This window comes from Helianthus annuus, chromosome 12, assembly GCF_002127325.2.
Source record: "Helianthus annuus cultivar XRQ/B chromosome 12, HanXRQr2.0-SUNRISE, whole genome shotgun sequence".
NCBI classification, from domain to species: domain Eukaryota; kingdom Viridiplantae; phylum Streptophyta; class Magnoliopsida; order Asterales; family Asteraceae; genus Helianthus; species Helianthus annuus.
This window is the reverse complement of record NC_035444.2, coordinates 87,906,685-87,931,948: the sequence shown is the minus strand read 5'-3', so window position 1 is coordinate 87,931,948 and position 25,264 is coordinate 87,906,685. Positions and strand designations below refer to the sequence as shown.

The 25,264-nt window shown below is 40.3% G+C and overlaps 1 protein-coding gene across 1 annotated transcript; it reads right to left on the bottom strand.

Moving 5' to 3' along the window:
- Positions 1-13,974: 13,974 nt before the first annotated feature.
- Positions 13,975-15,348, bottom strand: LOC110893133 (pinin-like). The gene is made up of 3 exons (XM_022140252.1): positions 15,003-15,348; positions 14,590-14,930; positions 13,975-14,520 (listed from the first exon to the last, which is right to left on the bottom strand). The coding sequence occupies exons 1-3, from the start codon at positions 15,346-15,348 to the stop codon at positions 13,975-13,977; spliced, it is 1,233 nt and encodes a 410-aa protein (XP_021995944.1).
- Positions 15,349-25,264: the final 9,916 nt, after the last annotated feature.

The window sequence follows — 25,264 nt, the reverse complement described above, 5'->3', positions numbered from 1 at the left end:
ACCGTTCGAAATCATAGAAAGAATAGGCAAAGTAGCCTACAAACTAGACCTACCAGCAGAACTCGGTGCAGTTCACAACGTTTTCCACGTATCGAATCTGAAGAAGTGTCTGTCAGATGAGACCCTCATAGTTCCTCTGAAGGAGCTCACTATCGACGAACAGTTGCGATTCGTCGAGGAACCAGTCGAAATCACGGACCGGGATGTCAAGGTCCTCAAGCACACTAGGATACCTCTTATTCGAGTTCGTTGGAACTCCCGTCGTGGCCCAGAGTTCACCTGGGAACACGAAGATCAGATGAAACAAAAGTATCCCCAATTGTTCGGAAACAGTACAACCACTACTGAGGCTGAAGCTACTGCGGAATTTCGGGACGAAATTCCAAACCAACGGGGGGAGGATGTGACACCCCAGGACAACCAGGAAAACCATGCAACTTAACTAGCTTCCTCAGTGAGTACGTACCAAATTTCAGGACGAAATTTCTTTCAACTTGGGGATAATGTGACAACTCGTAATTTAGAACCTTTCGTGTGCTCCGATGTAACTTGTTTGAGCGGTATGTGATTTTGTGATATGTGATTCTAAATGAAATATTATTATGGTGGTATTATGTGATTGTGTGAAATGTATGTATATAGATAATGTAAACACACAAGCCTTTGGGCTTTTATTTCACACTCCTCTCGGCCCATACTTCATGTTTTCGAATCAAAGAGACAACCCGTGTAAAGGGTTCGGCCCACTTCCATTTTGCATGAAAAAATATCCCACCTTAGGGATTAGTTTCTCATATTTCAAGAAAACACACACAAAACCCTAACCTCTCTACTCTCCCTCTCGGAACCGACGGCAAGAACCTACTTCGGATCTTCTTCGGATCGCAGTTCATCACTCCAACTCACCCCGACACTTACTTTCGGTTAGTGTCTTGTTATGGTTTGGTTGTTTGATCATTGATGTATGTTATTACATGACATTTAGGATTCCATGCTAGTAGGGTGATTGATGAAGTTATGAAAAACAGGAACATGCATATGGTTATAATATTAGTTTATATCCTGCTTGGTAAAATGAGAACTTGCAAACTGTTAGAAATGTTAAACCCGATTGAAACTAGGGTTTTAGATATGCATGAGTGTTTAGTAGTATTGTTGTCATGATTGATCCGAATAATTGATGTTATGATTCAGACTTTTACGTGTTAGTCTTTGAGTTTGTTAGTCGGATGATCCGGTTGTATGTTTGTATGATCTTGATTAATTGTTCTTGATTAGATGATGATTAGGGTTGGACGAATATGTTTGAGTCTGAATTGAATGTTGTTTAATCCGGTTTGAAACTGCCAAAACTGTTAGCAACTGTTACGGAAATTATGAGCTGCAAATATGGAAGTTTGTTACACCTTCTGATCTCGACAATGGTTGCGAGTCGAGAACCCACAGTCTCGACTCGAGACCACGCATCAACAGCACAAACAGCATGACTCGAGACCATGGTTGCGAGTCCTGTTGCGACTCGAGACCGTCTAGTCTCGACTAGTACATGCATGACTCGAGACCACCTTTAGTTGCGACTCAAGAACGCTGAGGCTATAACTCGAGACCACTGTCTCGACTCGAGATCGCCTGTCTCGACTCGAGGCCATATATACGTGCACACTACTGGACTTGCACACTGTTACGGGCCCAAGTAATTGGGCCACACTGTTGGGCTTTTGTTTGTTTACGTGATGATACTGTTGAACTTGTGCTGTGGTTGAATTGCCATGATTATACGTGCATGCCATGATTAATACTTGTATGCAACTAGATGGAATATGTGTAGAAAACATATGTGCACTACTTGAATACAAACCTGACTTGTATGGTAACCATGGTAGGACGTGGTTGACCACCAAATAGCTTGATTAACTTTTCTGTGTATCTGCCGAGCAAACTAAGGTGAGTTCACACTTTTACCAAGGAATGGGATTGAACAATCACTCGTACTTACACGGCTACTAGACTATCTACCATCGTCCTCGGGTTAAGCAAGGCACTTACGTAAAACCTACGTAAACAAGTACTTACCACTGTCCTCAGGTTTTGAGGGACACTTACGTAAAACCTACGTAAACTCACACATGCTGCTGTCTTCCGGGTTAGGAGGGACACTTACGTAAAACCTACGTAAACCCCACGTGTACCACTGTCCTCGGGTAAAGAAGGGCACATACATAAAGCCTACGTAAACTCCGTACGTACTCCTGTTCTCGGGTTAAGAAAAACACTCATGGTTTAGTCTAGTACATACAACATGGGAAGCCCCCACTAACTGAACACACAGCATGGGAATCCCCTACTAATTGAACGTACAAATAGCTTAGTTAATAACGCATAGTTATGCAACGAACTTACTTACTGTGAACTCGCTCAACTAGTTGTTGACTTTCTGTTACATGCCTTGCAGGGCCATAGGTATTCATGGAGCTTGCACGGGAGGCGCGGTCGTTGTGGGCACGGATCGTGGATGTTATATTAAACACTTTTATGACATTTCAACTTAATACTTACGCTGGGATTTACATTATTGCTTCCGCTACACTTGATTATGTTTGGTTTTGAAAGCACCTTTTGTATTGATGAATAACTTTTATGATTTACTTATACGTTCAATATGATTGGTGGCTTGATCCTGGTCATGTCACGCCTCCAAGCGGTGATACTCCGCGGGTGGATTTTGGGGGTGTGACAGACTGTCCCTCTGGTGAACCCGTTGGCCATCAGATATTGGGAAAACGTCTCGTACCAGGCTCTCGGGGCCTGGTGAAGTCCGTATAGCGCTTTGTCCAGCAGATAGACTTTGTTCTTGTGCAGTGGATTAGTGAAACCTGGTGGTTGTCCCACATACACTTCTTCTTTTATCTTTTCGTACAAGAATGCAGATTTTACATCAAGCTGGTACACTTTGAAGTCTTTCCATGACGCAAACGCCAGGAAGATCCGAATAGCCTCAAGTCTAGCAACAGGCGCGTAAACCTCATCATAGTCGATGCCTTCTTGCTGACTGAATCATTGTACCACTAACCGTGCTTCATTCTGAACCACGACTCCTCTATCGTCTCTTTTACACTTGAACACACACTTCGTTTTAGTCAACTTTTTATTTTCAGGGAGGTCTACTAGCCTCCACAATCCCAACTTCTCAAATTGTTGCAGCTCCTCCTGCATCGCATTCACCCAGCTACCTTCAGTCAAAGCTTCTTTATATGTTCTGGGTTCAATCTGCGAGATAAAACATTTCAGTGAGAATTCTTCCTGTAAATGTGCAGCAGATGAGTAAAAACATGTAAGTGCTCTGTTGATTTGATCTCTTGTTTTAACACCACTTTGTAGGTCACCGATAATCTGCTCTGAAGGATGATAAGACAAGGTTCGAGGCATAACGGTGTCAGGCACGTCAACTTCCGATTGCAAGCTTTTTATGTCTAGATCACCGATGTGATCCTCAGCTTCCGTCGTAGTAACATTTGGTTCCTCATCAAAAGTAGGACCGGATTCCTCTTCTGAGTCGTCAGAGTTGTCAAATGTTGGAGCTGGTTCATCTGGTGGTTCGTGAGCTGTTCCACTTGGACCGGCTTCGTGATCGTTTGTGCTACCTGTAGGATTACTTGTATCCACCTCAGGTTGTGAAACTACCAAAGGTCTTGGCACTTGATCTTGTGAACTAGATTGTTGCTGTTGGTATAGCAGAACAAGTTCTTCAATACTTGGCTCGATCGGAAGTTGGAACGACTCCCAGAGTTTTTCATAGTCGAACAAGAATCTTTGTCCGGGAAGTTGTGGTGAAGCAGTGTGCTTCTGACAATCCACATGCTGAACTTGTATTACTTTTCCCAGGCAAGGCACAAACACCCTCTTCAATGGGCTCGCATAACCTACAAAGAAACCATCATTAGACTTAGCACCGAATTTACCATTTTCATCTATAAAAGTACATGGAGACCCAAACGGCTCCAGAAACTCTAGATTTGTCTTGTAACGGTGTAGCAACTCAAAACTTGTTTTCTTGTACTTCTTGACGGTTAGGACACGGTTCAAAGTGTAACACGCTGCAGCCATTGCTTCACTCCAGAAGAAAATCGGTAACTTGGAACCGGCTAACATCGTTCGAGCAGATTCTATTAGGGTGCGATTCTTTCTTTCAGCTACGCCGTTTTGTTGTGGAGTGTATGGCGTGCTGAATTCATGAAGAATCCCCTTTTCATTACAGAACTCAAGCATTTTGTTATTTTTGAATTCCGTTCCATTATCACTTCTTATTCTTAGGATAGGCAACTTATACAGCGTCTCCATCTTTTTGAACAGAACCATCAGCGACTCAAACGTCTGATCTTTTCTTTCCAAGCACACTACCCACGAAAATCTTGTAAAGTCATCAGTGACTACCAAGCAATACAAATCACCACTGATGCTGTTCACATTGACCGGCCCGAAGAGATCCATGTGGAGTCTCTCAAGCGGTACTCTGATCGAATTCAGCAACTTCTGTGGGTGTGACTTCCGGGTCTGCTTTCCTTTCTTACAAGCTACACAATCATTATTCAAATGAAAATTCTTTAAATTCACACCTTCGACTAAATCGTTATGCACCAGAAAATTCATTTTTCTAACATGAATGTGGCCCATCTTACGATGCCACATAATTGACTCATTTTCTGTTGCTTTCGTTTTCGACACAAAACATTGTTTTTGATGATTTGTTGTTGTTGCGACACTCATATCAAGAATATACAAGTGATTTTCTCGTGGAGCGCGCAACATCACCATATCCTCAGGGATTTTAAACCCAGGTTTTAACACAAGATATTCGTTTTTCGTGAAATGTACAGTAAACAATTTATCACAGATTTGAGAAATACTAAGCAAGTTGTTTTCCAACTCTATGATGTAATTCACTTTCTCAAACGAAATTAATCCATTCATCAGGGTTCCTTGGCCCACAATCCTGCCACCCTGGTTTTCGGCAAATCCCACGTAACCTCCGTTGATTGATCTAACGTCGTAAAGTAGCGCCAACATTCCCGTCATATGTCTTGAGGCCCCGCTGTCCATTATACATTTTGAAATAATTGAACTGTGCAGCCCCTGCAAACATTATAGCAAATCATTCAAACAATGATGCCCATGACTTTTTAACTGTTGAAACACTTCCAAACACTAAATCACATGGCACATCAATCTTTGGAAAGTTAAAGGTGACATTTGGAACATCAGTTTTTACTTCTGGTTTTACTTCTTTTTTGATTGGTGGAAACTCTGCAAGAAACTTATCAAGCTCAGACTCAAACTCTACTACATCATCTTTCAAACCTTTTGTTTCATTTCAAAATGTTTTCCATCTTTTTCTCCTCGACCGATAGTTTTGATTTCACAACCCATGATTGATTTTCAAAAACTTTTGTTTTTGGATAAATCTTTGAAGTCTTGTGAGTCTTTGAAGATTCGCCAACCTCAAAGGTCGATTTCAGCTTATCTTCCGATTCCAAAGATTCACCCCTCTTCAAGATGCGAATTGGTGAAACCATTGGTTTTTACCCTTTTTGTCAGTTGGTGACTTAGGTCGAGGTTTTTGAACAACAGGTTTTACAAAGACAGGTTTCTCAAAAACTTTCTTGCATTGGTTTGCCATGTGTTCGATCTCATTGCAGCGATAGCAAACTCTTTTGTCATACTCGACAAAAGTTGTTTTGAATGACTCATCTTTCAGTTTCTTCACCGCATTGAAATCGTCAATGGCTTTCTGACTAAAGATGTATTCCTTCTCATCGTCAACACTTGGTCCAACAACAAAGACATCATTCATTTTATCTTTTGGCTTAAGAACCTTCTTATCCATCTTTTTCTAAAAACCAATTCCTTTGTTTTTAAAGTTGTTTCCAATTTTCTTGCTGTTACCATTCCCTTCCCACTCTTTCTTACCCGAGTTGTTAGAACGTGACGTAACAAATGACTTTTTCGTTTTCGAAAAGAATTCTTTGTTGTTTACTCCAGCAATATCAATTTCAACCAATTTGAAAACCTTTTCAACGTTTTCAATCTTTGCATTCTGAATCGAATACTCAAAATCAGAGTAAAGCTTGTCAGTTCCAATCATAGTGTAAACCACCATGATCGGATCATCATTCGCACCTTTGTCTGATTTCGGTATGAAACGGTCTAAAAAGTTACCATCGTTTTCAGAATCGCATACAGACTTCTCAGAATGAGATTTCATGATTTCAGCCTCAGAGTTATCACTCCCTTCATCTAACACTTGGTCGACAACAGTCTTGATGAGCTGTGACTTGTTGTCTGTGTTGGACGGAGAGAATGTAACATCAATGCTATCTAGCAACTCATCCTCAATTGTCCTTAGCTTGAGGTTCAATGCAGCTTCCACCCCATCTGGATACTTTTGAGTATAATGATTCCACATTGGGGGTGGAACGCTGTTAAAGACCGGTGTTGCATTCGGCTGTTGTGGAACAATCTGCTTAAGGACATAGGACGATGCAACATAGCTCATCAATTTCCTATCGATTCGCTCATTTTCAATTTTAGTTAATTCTAACTCTTTCTTTAATGATGCGATTGTGTCAAGATGAAAATTAACTTCCACTTGTTTATCAAAAAGTGTTGCTTTTACTAGTTTCGTGGCTTTATCATTTCGACACTTTCTTTTTGAATCATTTTAATAGATATGGCCAGTGTATCATATCCCTCTTTGACTTGACCTAGATCAAATTTTAACATGTCAGCGTGTTGTTTCAATTCCTGAAACTTAGCGTCTTTTTCAAGACACTCCATGCATGGTTTTAAACACTTTTGGCATGGGGTTTCAGTCATTGAATTCACTTTCTCAACAATCTCTGCTTCATGAGCAGTTTTCACTTCCTGTTTACTGACATCTTTCGACTCTGACTCAGACACTTTCTCAGATTTGACCTCCTCAATTCCTGACTCCTGATCCGACTCCTTTTGAAATGACTCGGTATCAACAGACTCGGGTTTCACAAGTTCTGTGTCTACCTCTTTCAGTTTCGCCATGAGAGCCCTGTCAGCAATTTCTTTCAAAGTGTCTTCGGTCATTTCTTTGGTCGCATCGATCATTTCTTCGACAGACTCTTTCTTCTCCTCATATCGTGGACATAATCCAGTTGTCGGTTCTTCAAAGAAACCTGCAAAAGATTCAAACACTTTAGGAGGCATGATAGATTTCAAAGAACTGGCTAATACCTCCTGCTCAGACTGGTAGTAATAAACTTCTGCAGCTAACTCCTCAATATTAGCCATGCTATTCACAGAAGCATCTTCAACAACCACTTCCGGCTCAACAACAATCTCTGGCTCTTCTACTATCTCAGCCATCATAGCCTGTCCATCACTTCCAGGGATGTATTTATCCCAGCTGAATCCCTCAGCAACTTTCTCGTCATCCTGGTTCACAATGAGAGCTTTCTCTGGTTTGTTCTCGATTTGTGGTCTTTGGACTACAGGTTGTTGATTCGGCCGGTGATAGATTGCCTGCCTGTAATAATCATTCGTGAACAGATTTTGATGATTATTCACTTCTCTGTTCGGGCACTCTCTTTTGAAATGGCCTCTTTCTTTGCACTTGAAGCAGGTTACTTTAGACTTGTCAAAACCTAGCTTCTGATCAGGTCCAGAAAGACTATTTCTACCAGTAATTTCAATAAAGCGCTGTGCTCTCTTCACAAGACTAGTCATACCCCACTTAATGTCTATCAACTCAAGCTCCTCCGGATCAATCTGATCGTAATCCTCTTTGGTCATGTCCGGATTCCCGATCTTACCCGCTACCAAACTCTCGTAAGACTCTAACACGGAAGCCAACAATGCAATATGTTGTTTTGCAGCTGACTCAGTAAACTCATTCCCATTCTTGAAGGTGACTGCAATGTTGCATTGGATCCCAGAAACATACGCCTGATTGTTTGAGCTGGTCGAGCTTTGAGGTGATGTCTGTTCTGGAGCTTTGAAGTTTGGCTCGTAGCTGGCAAATGGCGAAGGCTTGTTTGTTTGTGGAGTATTTGATGAAGCACTTGAAGTTGTGTCAGCACTGAAACCAGTTTGTATCTTCGGACTTAGATTTGTAGTTGCTGGAGTACTGCCTTGAACATTCGCTGAGTTCATCTTTTTGATCTTCAGCAACTCTAACTCATGAGCTTCAATTTTTTTATGAACGAGCTGAGATTCAGATTGACAAAATCTGAATTGTTCTTTAACATCATCAGGTAAGTGCCCCACTCGTCATATGGCAATGCATCAGACAACTTATCAATCTATTCTTCATTGGTCTTTGTGATTTCCAATCTTTTCATCTCAACTACTAAATGGCAATATCTTTCGATCAGTTGCTTTGTAGTTTCACCTTCATGCCCGTGAAAATATCAAATTCTTTCTTGATCAAAGCCTTCTTGCTCTTGATCATGGACACACTACCTTGAAATTTCAATTTTAACGACTGCCACATAGATTGTGCATTGTCCTCATGTTGCAATAACACCAAAATATCCTCTTTGATAGCCTGCTGGAGGATACTAATCATCTTTTTCTCGGCTTTGAAGTCATTTTGTTCTGTCTCTGTTAGACTTCCAATACCCTTCTCCAAACCCAAACCATCTACCGGTGGAACGTACTTCTTCTCAATCTTCATCCAGCATTCTAAATGATTAGCCTGAACCCAATTCTTAAGTCTCCCTGACCATCCTGCATATTCATCTAGATTCATCAGCTTGGGAGGTTTTTGCATCATTCCCAATTCGTTTTCCATATTGACGTTCTGAACAATACTTGATGGGCTCTGTCCTGCTGTTATACCACTGCCGGAAAACATGTTATAAAAATCTTGGTTGTCCATTTTTAGAGATCAAATTTCCGAAAACTTTTCAACTTTTGAAAAACTGGTCACTTTACTTGAAAACACTTTCTACACAAACTGAACTTCAAACGAAATGTCACGAATGAAATGGACTTTCACACTCAAACCATGATTTTCAAGCTGAATAAGGTTTTTTCGAGCGCAATCAGAATTTTATATACAAAACTATGTTTCAAGTGGAATAGGAAATCTCAAGCGGAATCAAGATGATTCACTCAAGTGGAATCAACACAAGCGGAATCAGATAACTCCTCAAGCGGAATCAACAGATTCAAGCGGAATCTCCTATTTCGCTTCAACTTTCCAAGCAGAATCACAAATTTCAGACAGAAAACCTAATTTCGCTTGAGATTTCAAGCGGAATCACAACCTGCTCGTTCAAGTAGAATCTGGTTTCAGTCCATTTTTTACCACTTTCAGGCCGAATTTTAAGCTGATACTTTCAAGGGTTTGTTAAAACTCACTTTTACACAATATATCAAAAACTCATTCCATTTTGTCCGTCCAAACGTCCAGAAATTAAAAAAATGTAGGAAAAATGCTCTGATTCAGGTATATTGGCTCATAACTGGCTCTAATACCAATTGTAGGACCGATTTGACGATCTAGAGAGTCAATCAAAGTCAATATACCATTGTTTGAGTGGTAGAAACAAACAAACAATGTTGAATCAGAGAGAATTGAATAGAAATAGACAGAATATCACTTTTAACACTTGTTTCTCATTAAAATTCACTTGGAAATCCGGCAGCAGTTCGGTTACAATTTCGTGATTCTGTGCCAAAATGAGAAACACAAACACACATATATATACTACTGAGATTTCGCTTGAGCTTGAAATGACACCTTGACATTTCAAGCGGAATCACTTCCATCTGATTTCGCTTGAAATGACAAAGTGTCATTTCAAGCGGAATAACTACATTAAGACATAAAATTTACATTTCAGCCCCTACACTATACATACTTGACATATTTAGACCCTAGACTTAAGACATAGGCTTTAGACATCTTGTACTAACAGATTTTCCGAATACCACCGCATAGATTCTTGAGTGAAAACTCAAGTGTAGAGTTTGTATATTTGGTGTCGTTAGTTGTTTCATAGTTTTCGGGTCACTAATAGTTGTTTTTCATAGTTTTTGTTTTGTGTTTTTGTCTCGTTTAGTGTTTTGCAAGAATTCATCACCTTCTATGAGCAGGAATCGACGAGAAAATGGAGTTTCAGGTAAGTTTTTATGGTTAAACGGGGTTATGAATTCGTTTGGCTTGAATTGGGAGAGATTAAGAATTTTTTCTAAGGCATAAACTTGTAAAAATAAAGAAACTTTCTGTTTAAAATGTGTTTTGGCGACCCGCGGAGCCCCCCCTACACATCTATCACGTGCCGCCAAACACAAACCGCCATACAAAAATTTTTAAGGCGCCACGCCCCACGGTATCCTCTTCTATTTTCATCGCGGGCCGCCACCCCCAATTTTAACGGCGATTCTAGCTTTATTTCCCCAAATCAACACAAAGTAAACCTAATTCCCTTTTCCATACTTAACGACGACCTCACCCCACCACCATTACTTCACCAATTTCAAGTGTGTGCCATCGATTTTATCCACCACACTTTGAATCATCATCATATACTTCCATTTTTCACCCACAACTCGACCGTATCATCAGTTAATCACCATAACTCACCAAGTTTTGTAAGAATGTTTTTAAGTGTGTGCCATTTTCATCTTAGTCTTCTTCTTTATCTCGATCATCAGGTATGACTTCGCAAAACTCTTAAACTTTAGTCTCATATTAAGTCCAGTTATGTGTCTTTCAGTTATTTCAGGTCCTGTGTTTAGTGTCAAGTTAGGTTAGGTTTAGGGTCAGGTCTATCGTAGGTTCTTTTAGGCTGAGTAGAGGTTGCGGATGGCTCGGGTTGGGTTATGTTGATTGATATTTTCGGCTGGGATGGTATGAAAACGGGTTTATTTTATGCGGATGGTATGGGTTGGTTACTTTTCGTTGATCTGGACAGAAGTTAAGCGTGGGGACGGGTGGTTAATGTCTTAAAAATCGGAGTTTTAAAAAACTGAATTGCCGTTAAATTGCAATAATATGCTTATAGAAACGAAGCTGAACCACAACTTTGCCATCTAAAGCGCTTTATTAGTCAACTGGAACTACAATAGGTGGTTTGCTTTGGCTTAAAACAGGTTGCACGGGTTGGTTAAGGTGTGATTTATTTGAACTTTGCGGCTGGTTTGGTTTGGCGTGGTATAAGTCTAGTGTGGGGATAAAGGGTCAATCACTTTTGCTATAAAAATATAATTTTTACTCACTTTTCGACACGTTTTCCATTGCTTCCACACTTGTGCTTTGCATTTGGTTTATTCTCGGCACTTGGGTTTACTTGAGGGCAAGTAAAGTGCCGGGAGGGGGTAGAGTTTGTAATTTTTTTTATTTTACGTCTAATGTAGGTCGAGTCCAGAATAGTGTCTAGTTTAGCGTCTTTTGTGTTTGAGTCATTTTCGAGTCTTACTTAGTGTCTTTATGCTTCGTCTTGCATATTTGCAATTACTAACCACTCGCCCGTACTCAATCTCCATTCGGGCGAGGTTCGGTTTATGCTTAACGTTGATTGGCAAAACATCGCTTAAAGTCACTTGGTTTTTAAACTACGGCCGCGAACGAAATGCTATACGGTCGTTGTTTTCGTATGTTGTAGGATCAGTTTTGACCTCTCGAGTGAGTCAATCAGAGCTAATGCTTACTGAAAATGTGGCGGAAACACATTTTCAGCATGATACAAAGAAAAACGCAACAGAAAGGAGTAGAAACAAAAGATTCACACTTAAAATACTTTTTCTTCACTTGATAACGCTTGTCGTACGGACAGCAGTTCGACGTTGAGTTCCCGAAGACGTTACAAATGAAGACTACTAAGGGGGTATATATAGGGATCCTGGTCCGCTCATGTGACATGTCCACAAGAGCGGTCCAGACTACTAAGCTGGTTCGCTTTTGTGGACACATGCCACAAAAGCGGACCTACAACATTAAAGTCATAAATTTACACTTTAACCCCCTATACTATCACAAAATGACCTATCTGGACCCTATACATTAAACTAGTATTACAAAGACGCAGGCTTTAGACATTGTGCATCAACAAACTCCCCCTTGGATGAAGCCGCAGTCTTTGTCTTGAATGTAGGTCTTCAGATAGCTTTGAATTTCTCTTCCTTTGGTTTTGGCTTTCTGCTCAGAGCAACTCTGATCTTCTCATTCTTGATCTTCCTCGCTTTTTCCTCCTTTTCTTGTTCCTTCATAAACTTTCCTCTATTTTCTTCCATCTTTTGATTCTCACGTTCACGTTCACGCTTTGATTTCTTCCTCATCTTCTCTTCTAAAGACCACCACGAGGATTTCCACTTATTTTCAGAGTTGATTCCTTTCTGAATACACAGTGATACAACACGTTGGAACTGAAGAGCTTGCTCTTTATCTGCTGGAGAGTAGCGAATCTTGTGAATGAACAGACATTCAATGTCTTTCGCTGAACAATTAACTAACCACATCGGGTCGTAAACATGAATATCCCTCAGCTCTCCACCAGCTCTGTATGTGATTATTGCTTCAGTCGTTCTGCAGCTGTAAACCCAGTCAATAAAGCCTTTATAAAAATCCTGTTCCATTTCTGGCATCGGACTTGTCTTCATTGTACGTGGAGGTTTCACATTCAAAATGACTTCTACAGCTCCAGTTTCCGGATCAATTCTCTGAACACGTCTTGGACGATGAGGCTTCCACTTTCAAAACGACTTCAATTGTTCATACTTGATGTAGCCCGACATCGCGGTATCATTCTGTCTCACCTTGTACTCCAAGACCCTCGCTTTTGCTAATTTATCAACGTCCCACCACGGTAATGACATTATATCATATAAACGTGCAAAATACTGGACGCCATATTCTCTTCTAATAGCATAAGCGTTGACCTGTGGAAGAAAACCCCAACTAATAATATCTCCAAGCGAAACATTTCTATCACGTTGGAAGAACTTCAGCGGCCTCTTGAATTTTCTTTCATGAGAATCTTTAAACCATTTAGAACGATCAATTTCTTCAGCTTTCGATTGATCTTCTTTATCAGCATTAGATTGATCTTTCTGCTCAGCTTCTTTCCTCAAACATTCAAACACATTATCATTCACTAGTTCAGTCACTTTCTGACGTAATTCATCTCTATTTTCAGCAGCAAAGAACTCCGTTAGCGTTGGAAGTTTAGAAGTATCTACAGAAACCTCTTCATTATCCGAACACTCTTCAACCTCAACTCTATCGTAGATATCAGCATCCTCAACATAATCATACTTATAATCTTGCTGTTTATTGATATCAAACGATTCCAAATCAGCTTCAAGATCAATTGGAATCTCGGGATTTACATATTTTAACATTTCCCTATACACATCTAAACGTAAGAACAAAGGTTCATGATGTTCTACAATCTGAGTCTTACTCGACTCCCCCTTTCTCTCAGCTTCACCACTTTCTTCATTGACTGTGTCGTTTAGCAGATCTTCAACGACTTTTTCATTTGAAGCTTCAGTTACTCTAACACCTGAACCTCCTGCAGCGTCATCATCATCATCACCTTTAGAACTTTGACTGCTCGCAGAATAAACAAACTCATCCTCATCATCATCTTCATCATCCTCTTCATCTTCGCCACCAATTAACTTAGGCGTTGGTGATTCTTCTTCGACTATACCAGGAACTGCAGATATAGGCTTAGGATTATCTATTACCATTGAAGGTACAATAGACATTACAGAACTTCGTTCCACCCCTTTACCCTTATCTTTCATCTGCCTTTCTAATTCTGCTTTACGTTCTGCACGAAGGTCTTCTAACTTCAACTCTTCATATTTTTGTTCCACTGATGTTTCTAACATGCTTTCCACAACTCTATTCAGCATGTAGAACTTGTGTTCATGCAACGCTTTAGCAGCCATAAGCTCTTTATTCTTCAACTTATAGTACTCATTTTCACTCTCTCAACGATTCTTCTCTTCTTCTAATTCAGACACTCGAACTTTCAGAACGTCGATTTCTGTCTGATCAACTTCAATTTTCAGTGTCAACACTTTGTTTTCACCCTCCAACCTCTGCACCTTACCAGCAAGAGTCTTTTCTCTATCAGCAATCTTTTTGCATTCATCCGCCAACTTTTTATTTTCTGCCATCACATCATCAATTCTCTTTTCCAATTTCAATACTTGAGAATTGTTTGCAAAATCGAAATCAACGTCTAGCAGATTATCTTGCGGTATCGGAAGGCCTCTACTTGAAGAACCAGGTTGTGCTTGGGTGAGTGGAGGTGTGCCAAAGAGATCTTGCAAAGAATAATATGGTTGATGTGGAGGTGGTGTTGATTGAAACAGAGGAGATGGTTGTCGTTGTGGAGTAGGTTGTCTGGGTGATTGTTGTGGTGTTGGTTGTCTAGGAGGAGATTGACGTATTGGAGATTGTGGAGGTGTTGGTTGACGTGGAGGTGTAGAGTGTGTTTGCCTGATCTTCTGAGGGCGCTTCGACACTTTGATCTATGGTGTAGTTCTTTTTCGACTAGCAGCTTTCTTTTTACCCTTTGGAGAAGATTATGACACTGAAACATGCTCCGGAGAGGGTTCATAAGGTGCATCTTCTTTCTCTTCCCTCTTCCTCTTTCTAATCAACCTCTCTTGTTCTACTTCTTCTCTCATTCGTCTCTCACGTTCTTTTGCATCAATCACTTCATAATCAGACGAACTAGAAGAACTAGTAGTGTCTTTTTCAACATCGTCACCTTCAACATCATCTAACTCCTTCTCTTTTTCTTTTTGAACATCAGAAGTACCTGTTTCCACAACATTATCAACAAAATACGCTTCTGTTGTAAACAAATATGTCTCAATTACAATGTTTTCAGCACCAGTCGTCTCTTGTTCATTTTCAACATTCATCTCAGGAATTTCTTCATCAGATTCATCAATTAACATTGTTTGCTTTTTCTTCTTTTGTATCTTCTTCGGTTTTGACGAAGAACCTTCACCTTCAGCTACAGGAGTTGCAAATCTACGTCTACGCCCCGACTCCTTTACATACCACTTGTTCTTGGTTGGTTTGAAACTCTGAAGTATTTTCAATTCTACAGCATACAACGCCTCTTTCATTTCCTCTTGATTTCTCCAATTCTGATGATTTTCCGGATCAGGATCCACATAGTTTGCATCTCTAAGCAATCCAAAGTTTTCAATCACTAGATCAGGCTCTGGATGATTAGGATGATACTTGACCAGATTCTTCAAAGTGTTGTTAGACATGTGAGCTTGAACAAGAAGATCACCCTTAATGTTTCTATCAATTCCAGGGTATGCACGATCAATCATCATTTGTACAAAACGCGGATATCTCCAGGTTCTAACATCCGACGTGAGATTCTCCACCATATAATGAAAACTATGTGCGAAAAATTGTATTTCTTATTCAACACCAACGCTGTTAACATGTTCATTTGGTAATCTCTCATCTGATCGAAACTGCCCTTTGTGTGGCTTAATGAAATCAGAATACAATGGATCAAGAACTTGAAAGATTTTTGAAACTTTGACTTCAAGTAATTTCCGGTGTTCAAAGTATTTCTGTATCCCAAACGTAGCATACAACCCTTCACCATTCGTTCCGGAAATCTTGTGGGGTAATTGGCCTCATCAGGAAAGTTCATCACTTCGCGAACTAACGCTTCAGTCACCAGAATAGTCTCCAACTTTCCATCCACTTCCACCACTGATGATATCACCTTGCTTTCCTCATCATACTTTGCGTTTATCCAGAATCGACTAATATGTGATCTATACAACGGTCTTTGGTCAATCATTGCTTTCTTCACTGGAATACGATTCATATAATCCAAAATGCTGCTGAATTCTGACAATAAAGGACACTTCTCCACATCTAAATCAATACAACTGTTGTGTACTGGATCAAATAACACGTTTGGTGATGCCTGCATAACAACAACAGAAATCAAGACTTAGAAAAATTTCACATTTTTATCACTGATTAAAAAGCGAACCTGCATTAAAAGCGAACCAAAAATTTCACAACCCTATAGGCAAACCACTATAGTGACTAAAAAGCGAACCTACTTAAAAGAATGCACAAAAAGCGAACCATCCCTAGCCACATAAGCGAATCAACAGATTACTGCCTTAAAAGCGGACCTGATATGGTACACATGAGCGGTCCTGAAAGATGGCATAAGAGCGGTCCTAAAATGGTTCTTATAAGCGGTCCTACAGATGTCTTATGAGCGGTCCTGAACTACATGACTATAAAAGCGGTTCTACAAGGTGTACATAAGAGCGGTCCTAATGGTGAATGTCCACAAAAGCGGTCCTACTACAACACTTGTAAAAACTGCTAAAAACCTAAAATTGATTACAGAAACACAATCTACACAGAATTCCGAGACTAAGGGTGTCTTTGATTTCTACAAACCATGCCTAAATCACCCTAGATCTGAGATTGAAACTATGCATTGCCGACAACACTCATCAATCGCTCAAATCTCAACAATTAACATGCAATACTATACTCGGAATCATCAGACGACACAACTACATTATTCTATTCAATCAAACATAACAGTTAAAAGCTCAAAAAGCGATTCGTTTATGCAATCATACCGACAGACATATTTTTAACATGAAAGATCTAAGATTGAGAGAGAACTTACCTTTCCCATGATGTAAACAGTAGAAACCTAACAAGATCAAGTAAAAACAGGGCTCAAACAGCAGTAAATCACGAAGAACACGGAGGATCACTCGAAATCGCCTCAGAGAAAATGACGAATAAGCGGTTTGGAAATGACAGAAAAAGCGGACCCCTGTTCTATTTATATAAGGTCTGGACCGCTTATTCGATATGTCCTCATGAGCGGACCAACGTGTTACTTTGACAAATAAGCGAACCGATGATGACAAAAGAGCGAACCTATTTTATATTTTTCAAAAATTCATTTTTTAATCATTTTTCCAACTTTTTCGATTTCACACGCTGTCACCCAGTTAACCAAGTCCAAGTTAATGACCCTGGACAGCTGTTTGACCTACCAAGTCCAAGTTAATGGCCCTGGTTGATCAGTTTTATGAAGTACTCTGTCATTTTGTTTTAAAATCAGTTCAAACTAATGAACTTTTTGACGTTTCAAACATTTGCACATTTTATCTTTCAAACATCATACCAGATCTTTGTTCGCAATCACAGCTTACCCAACCCTCATCAGGTACTAACATGATCTGCACACGGGCTTTGAACTTCCAATCCCCAGTATCAGTTGTCAAAACTAAAATGAGAAAAGAAAATCTTTTTGGGTTTAAAGCTGTACAAACTGAAATATATACACACAATGTTTTTTCGAGCGGTTAGGGGATCATATCAGCTGCCGACAGAACACAAGCACCGTTAAGCTCATTTCATTTTAACCATTTAAACAATTCGCGTTGATTGTCGGTATATTGATCCATTTTAAATTCTCGCAAAACTTTCAATCTGTTCAGGATATGTGATTAATGTTTTAGAGACTTAAACATTAACGTGTGTTCCCACCTCAGTATATACTCCCGTATCCGGATCCCAGTATTCAGTCTTACAGGTGAATATACCACGGCTGATATCTGTTGGGGGTAGATGCGAAACCGTGAGAGCTCAGGTCAGAACTTCCGTTCAGCAGAGAGATGACGGCTCGACTTTTCGGTGGGTCCCCTTTAGAGGATCTTTTGCATTTCAACAGCAGCGACTATCAATTTTATTGTTTCATCAGCATGCTGAGGGTGAAGCTTATGTTTCAAAGCTTTTTGCGTAAAGTATTATCCGGGGACTAGGTCAGTATTTCCATATAGCAGAAGTCCTGGGATAATACCACAGATATCACCGAGCATAAAGACCTAGTATCTCAGAATACGGGACCTTTCAAACAGGATTTCAGGGGTTACCTATATATCCTGGAGGTGTTCCCCACGAAAACGCAAGTTAAATTTAGTTTATATCCCAAACTGATCTACTAATTTTGTAAGAACCTACCGGCACATCTTTAGCGAGACTGCTTAAATGCATTTAATACTTTACATATCTCTAGCGTACTGTGCCCATCTAGCTGATGTACTATTATTTCCCCTATACTACACAGCTCTTTTTGCATTTTTTAATGTTTTTGGATTTTTATGATTTTATCATGTTTTTGTATTTTTCTGCGAATATCTCCCCCTAAAACTAATACATATTTTTGTGTTTTTGTTTTTAATGAAAAGCAGGAAATACAACTGTACAAACAAAAATTGACAACTTGATACGGTTCAAGTCAGATCGCCGCCCAATTCGGCTTCACACTCGATAACCCTCCCAGATTGCAGATTTTTCATCCCATTTAACCTTAAAAGATAATAAAATCTCTTTTTATCAAACGGTTTTGTGTAAAAATCAGCTTTCTGATCATCGGTGCCCACATGTTCAATCCGTATTAATTTCTTTTCGTGACAATCTTGAATAAAATGGTGACGGATTTCAATGTGTTTTGTTTTCGAATGGTGAACCGGATTTTTAGTAACATTTATGGCCGCTTCATTGTCCACAAATATCGGTATATCCAAGAATTGCAGACCGAAGTCGCGCATCTGCTGTTGGATCCAGAGGATCTGCGAGCAACAGCTAGAGGCTGAGACGTACTCAGCCTCACACGTGGAGAGCGCGACTGCAGTTTGCTTCTTGCACTGCCAGGTAACGAGCCGAGTTCTGAAGAACTGGTACCCAGCAGTGGTGGACTTTGCGTTCTGCTTACAGCTACCAAAATCTGAATCAGCGAAACCGGATAAGGTAAAATCACCCGAACGAGGGTACCACAAGCCGATGCTTGGGCAACCCTTCAAATTCCGTAAGATGCGTTTGACGATCGTCAGGTGCGATTACTTCGGATTCGACTGATATCGTGCACACAGACATGTCGGGTACATGATGTCGGGACGGGAAGCTGTGAGATACATTAAAGACCCAATGATCGATCGGTATAACGTTTCATCCATCTTCACTCCCTGTTCATCCGGACAAATACCATGGTTCTGTGCGAGGGGGGTTGATGCAGGACTGCAATCTGTCATATCAAACTTATCGAGCACGTCCTTTACATACTTTGATTGGTGAATGAAGATTCCGTCGGGCATTTGTTCTACCTGCAGCCCGAGGAAGAACTTCATCTCCCCCATTGAACTCATTTCGAATTTCTTCTTCATTACTCTCTCAAACTCTTTACACAAATCGTCGTTGGTGGAACCAAAAATGATATCATCAACGTAGATCTGCACGATCAGCAAGTGGCCTGCTTCTTCTTTAGTGAACAAGGTGCTGTCTACTGTTCCTCTTGTGAACCCGTTGTCCAGCAAGTAGGTCGAGAGAGTCTCGTACCAGGCTCTCGGGGCCTGGTGTAGACCGTATAATGCTTTATCCAGTAAGTACACCTTATCTTTGTTTAGTGGATCTGCAAACCCCGGTGGTTGCCCCACGTAAACTTCTTCTCGAATCTTGCCATACAGAAATGCGGATTTAACATCGAGTTGATAGACTTTGAAATCTTTCCAGGATGCAAAGGCAAGAAAGATACGAATAGCTTCAAGCCTTGCGACCGGCGCGTAAACCTCTTCATAGTCTATACCCTCCTGTTGGCTGAAGCCTTGAACCACTAGACGTGCTTTGTTCCTCACCACGACTCCTCTATCGTCACGTTTACATTTAAACACCCATTTTGTCTTTATCAACTTCTGATTCTTTGGCAGATCGACCAGTCTCCAGACACCCAGTTTCTCAAATTGTTGCAGCTCTTCCTGCATTGCATTGACCCAGCTGTCTTCGGTCAACGCTTCTTTGTAAGTCCTGGGCTCTATCTGCGAAATAAAACATTTGAATGAGACTTCTTTCTTCATATCAGCAATATCTGAATAAAAACATGTAAAAGCTTGGTCTATCTGATGTCTTGTTTTGACACCACTCTGTAAATCGCCGATAATTTGTTCTGAAGGATGGTAAGACAGTGTCCGTGGCATCACAATATCAGGCACCACAACTTCCGATTCCAGATTTGATATGTCAAGATCAACGATTTGATCAACAGCCTCCTCTGATGTCTCATTTGGTTCTTCGTCAAAGGTAGGAGCGGGTTCCTCCTCTGAGTCGTCAGAAACGTCAAATGATGGAGCTGGTTCCTCTGTTACCTCCGGCGGTATATGAACTGTTCCACTCGGTCCAGCTTCATCATCGTGAGTACCCACGATGGGCGTAGGAACATCTAGCGGTCTAGATTCCGGCTCTTGCAACTGACTTTGCTGATACAAGTACATGAGAGCAAGTTCCTCCTCACTCGGCTCGGACGGCAGATGAAACGATTCCCAGAGTTTGTCGTAGTCAAATAGGAATCTTTGTCCGGGAAGTTGTTGCGACGGCGTGCGCTTCTGACAATCCACATGATGGACCTGAATCACTTTCCCCAGACACGGTACAAATACCCTTTTTAACGGGCTGGCGTAACCTACGAAAAATCCTTCATTCGCTTTTTCTCTGAATTTACCATCAGCATCTATGAAAGTACACGGAGAGCCAAAAGGTTCCAAGAACTCAAGATTTGGCTTATAGCGATGCAGCAGCTCGAAACAAGTCTTTTTATATTTCTTCACTGTCAGAACTCTATTCAGTGTATAGCAAGCTGCTGACACTGCTTCACTCCAGAAGAAAATCAGAAGCTTTGAATCTGCCAACATAGTACGTGCGGTCTCGATCAGGGTTCTATTCTTTCGTTCAGCCACACCGTTTTGCTGCGGTGTGTACGGCGCACTGAATTCATGTAGTATCCCCTTCTCGTTACAGAACTCGTACATTTTGTTATTCTTGAACTCCGTTCCGTTGTCACTCCGAATTCTTCTGATCGGCAGCTTGTACACTGTTTCCATATTTTTTAATAAAACCATCAAAGCATCGAATGTTTCATCCTTCTTTTCCAAACAAACAACCCATGAAAACCTTGTGTAATCATCCGTAACCACCAAACAGTAAGAATCTCCACTGATGCTTTTGACGTTAACCGGCCCAAAGAGATCCATATGCAATCTCTCGAGAGGTAACCGGATAGTGTTGATCATCTTTAGCGGATGAGACTTCCGTACCTGTTTACCTTTCTTACAAGCAACACAATCGTCAGGTAAATGAAAATTCTTAACATTCACACCTTCTACTAAATCGTTGTGCACAAGAAAATTCATTTTACGAACGTGTATATGACCCATTTTTCTGTGCCACATAATTGACTCTTTCTCAGTTGCTTTGGACTTTGTTACAAAACATTGTTTTTGAGGAGTTGTTGGTGTTGTAGTGCTCATGTCTAAAATGTAAAGATCATTAACCCTAGGAGCACGCAACAGCACTAACTCATCAGGGACTTTAAACCCTGGCTTTAAAACCAAACATTCTGTTTTTGTAAAATGTACGCTAAAATCTTTGTCGAAAATTTGTGAAATACTTAACAAATTGTTTGTCAATTCAACAATATAATTCACTTTGTCAAAAGATATGATGCCGTTTGTGAGCTTTCCCTGACCAACAATCCTTCCACCTTGGTTACCAGCAAATCCAACGTAGCTTCCATTAATTGATTTGACATCATATAATAGAGCTAAGGATCCCGTCATATGCCTCGACGCTCCGCTGTCCATTATCCACCTGGATAGCACAGACTTGGGCAGCTCCTGCAAACAGCACACAAACACATCAGTTAAACAATGATGCCCATGACTTTTTAGCTTCTGACACTGTACCAAAAACTACATTACATTTCTCACTTTTTTTTGGAAAGTTAAATGTGACATTTGACTCAATTTCCTTTTTATCTTGTTTCACTTTGTTATGAAGTTTGGGAAATTCCGACAAAAACTGATCAATTTCAGACTCAAACACAGCAACATCATCTTTTACAAACTGTGACTCATTTTTCAACACACTTTCCATCTTTTTGATCTCACCAGATGGTTTAGATTTCGTGACCCATGACTGATTTTCAAAAGTTTTAACTTTAGGGTAAAATTTCGAAGTCTTAGGAGACTTAGAAGACTCGCCAATCTCGAAAGTCGATTTTGGCTTATCCTTCGACTTCAAATTTTCACCCCGTTTAAGAATTCGAATTGGCGAAACCAACACTTGTTTATCTTTTGCAACAACCGGTGATTTTGGTCGAGGTTTTTGAATGATTTGTTTTGAAACATTTTTGTTTTGAACCTTAGGTTTTTCAACCTTTGGCTTCTCAACCACTTGATTTTTAACATCTTTTTTCACAACCGGTTTTTCAATCACTTTCTTACACTGCTTCGCCATGTGGCCAACTTCATTGCAGCGATAACACACATGTTTATCATAGTCTACAAAAGTGGTTGTGATAGTTTCCACTTTTGGCTTTTGCGCTGCATTGAAGTCGTCCACGGCCTTTTGACTAAAGATATAATTTTTTTCAATTTCAGTGCTAGGACCAGCGACAAACACATCATCAATCCTATCTGTTGGCTTGACCACCTGCTTAGTCATTTTCTTCTCAAAACCAATACCTTTATTCTTTAACTGATTTTTCTTGTTTTGGTTTTTACCCACCCCCTCTACCTTTTCTGGACTAGTAGGACGTGACGAACCAACTGACTTATTCAGTTTTGAAAAGAAATCATTTTTCTTTAACTCATTTACGCTCAGCTCAATCAGCTTAAACACTTTCTGAACATTCTCAAGTTTAACATTCTGAAGCGGAAACTCAGTGTTGGAGTAAAGTTTGTCAGATCCAACCATAGTGTAAGCCACCATAATTGAATCATCATCCGCACTTTTATCCGTTTTTGTCAAATAACGATCTAAAAAGTTTCCGTCCTCCTCAGAATCACTATCGGACTCCACTGATTTTGCCTTCTCAGATTTCTCACTATCATCGTCCAACACCTGATCAATAACATTTTTGATTACCTGGGATTCGTTGTCAGTGTCAGACGCAGTGAAAGTGATATCAATGTTATCAGGTAAATCATTCTCAAGTGTTTTTATTTTGATGTTTTTGATGCAGCTTCCACCCCATCTGGATATTTCTATGTATAATGATTCCACATTAGGGATGGAACACTGTTGTAGACAGGTGAAGCATGTGGCTGTTGTGGCACTATTTGTTCTAACACATACGATGATGCCACATAACTCATCAATTTCTGATCAATTCTATCATTTTCAATTTTAGTCAACTCAAGCTCTTTTCTCAAAGATGCGATCGTATCTAAATGAAAGTTGACTTCTCTTTGTTTATCAAATAAAGTTGATTGTGCCAACTTTGTTGCTTTATCATTTTCAAGACTCTCTTTTTGGATCATTTTTATTGACCTAGACAATGTGTCATAAGCCTCTTTTACTTGCTCTAAGTCAAACTTCACCAAATCTGCATGTTGTTTTAATTCCTGATACTTGGTGTCTTTTTCAAGACACCCCGTGCATGGTTGTGAACAACTTAGACACGGTGTATCGGGGATTGAAACTTTTTCAACTATAATCTCATCCTCACAAACAATTTTACCAACAAGATCTGACTCCGACTCAGACGACTTGACCACGTTGACCTCTATGACTCCAGTTTCCTCTCCTAGACCTGACATCTTATCAACTGACTCCTGGAAATCTGTGTCTACCTCTTTCAACTTGCTCATCAATGCTTTATCTGCAATCTCCTTTAGAGCTTCTTCAGTCATCACTTTGGAAACGTCGATCATCTCCTCAACTGCTTCTTTCTCAGCTTCAAATCTCGGACACGTTCTAGTTCTTGGCTCTTCAAAATAATCTGCAAAAGAATCAAAGACGTTAGGAGGCAAAATAGATTTCATTGTATAAACAAATTCCTCCTGCCGTGATTGAAAGTTGAGAACTTCAGTCACAGATTCCTCAGCTTTTGCAGAACTATCTGTAGAAACCTCTTTGACAACCTCTGGAACCACCTGATCAGCAACTTCCATAACCTCTTCGATCACAATTTCAGTAATAGAATCAACCATTTTGGTAACTACTTCCTGAACCACCTCAGAATCAGACTCAACTACACTCTCAGAAACTACTTCACTGACATTCTCAGTAACCACTTCATCGCTAACCTTCGACTCTGCAACTATCTCGGTAATTTCAACTACCTCAGCCATCATTGCTCGATCATCCTTTCCTGGAACATACTTGTCCCAACTAAACCCAGACGCAACTTTTTCATCATCTTGGTTTACGATAAGTGCCTTCTCTGGTTTGTTTTCAATCTGAGGTCTCTGAACAGCAGATTGTTGATTTGGGCGGTGATATGCAGCCTGTCTGTAATAATCATTGGTGAACAGGTTCTGATGATTCTGCACTTCACGATTCGGACACTCGCGCTTGAAATGACCTCGTTCTTTGCACTTAAAACAAGTCACCTTTGACTTATCAAACCCTAATTTCTGATCAGGACCTGACAGACTACTTCTCCCCGTGATTTCCATAAAGCGTTGTGCTCTTCTAACCAGACTCGCCATGCACCACTTTATATCTATCAGTTCCAGTTCTTCCGGATCGATCTGATCGTAATCCTCTTTAGTCATATCGGGATTACCGATCCTACCTGCGACCAAACCTTCATAAGCTTCCAAAACTGGTGCAAGTAACGCGATGTGCTGCTTGGCTGCATTCTCGGTGATTTCATTCCCATTCTTGATGTTAACTGCAATATTACACTGCACACCGGACACAAATGTCTGTTGATTTGACCCTATAGAACTTTGAGGAGATTTCTACTCTGAGACTTTAACATTTGGCTCGTAGTTGGCAAATGGAGTCGACTGACTCGACTGATAGGCATTTGGAGCAGCAGATGAAGTGTTGTCTGCACTAAACCCGGTTTGAATCTTCGGACTCTGAACATTAGAAGCTGCCGGACTGTTCTTGTAGTACAAAGACACATCCTGTGGCATATTCGCTGAATTCATCTTCTTGATTTTTACCAACTCCAACTCATGAGCTTCAATTTTCTCTATAAACACGCTCAAACTATAGTTCACGAAATCTGAACTATTTTTCAACATCATCAGGTACGTTCCCCATTCCTCATAGGGAAGTGCATCACACAATTTGTCTATCCACTCCTCATTCGTCTTTTCGATATTCAGCCTTCTCATCTCTACCACCAAGTGACAATACCTCTCGATAAGCTGCTTTGTCGATTCACCTTTAATTCCC

Bases quoted from the DNA above. Each gene is read 5' to 3' on its own strand.
- LOC110893133 (XM_022140252.1), bottom strand. From the start codon at position 15,348: ATGATGATTGATCGTGCATACCCTGGAATTGATAGAAACATTAAGGGT. The intron at 14,931-15,002 runs GTTCTTCGTCAA...AATCTGATGAAG, and splicing joins TCCTGTAGCTGAAGGTGAAG to AAATTCCTGAGATGAATGTT. The intron at 14,521-14,589 runs GTTTCAGTGTCA...ACTACACCATAG, and splicing joins ATGAACCCTCTCCGGAGCAT to ATCAAAGTGTCGAAGCGCCC.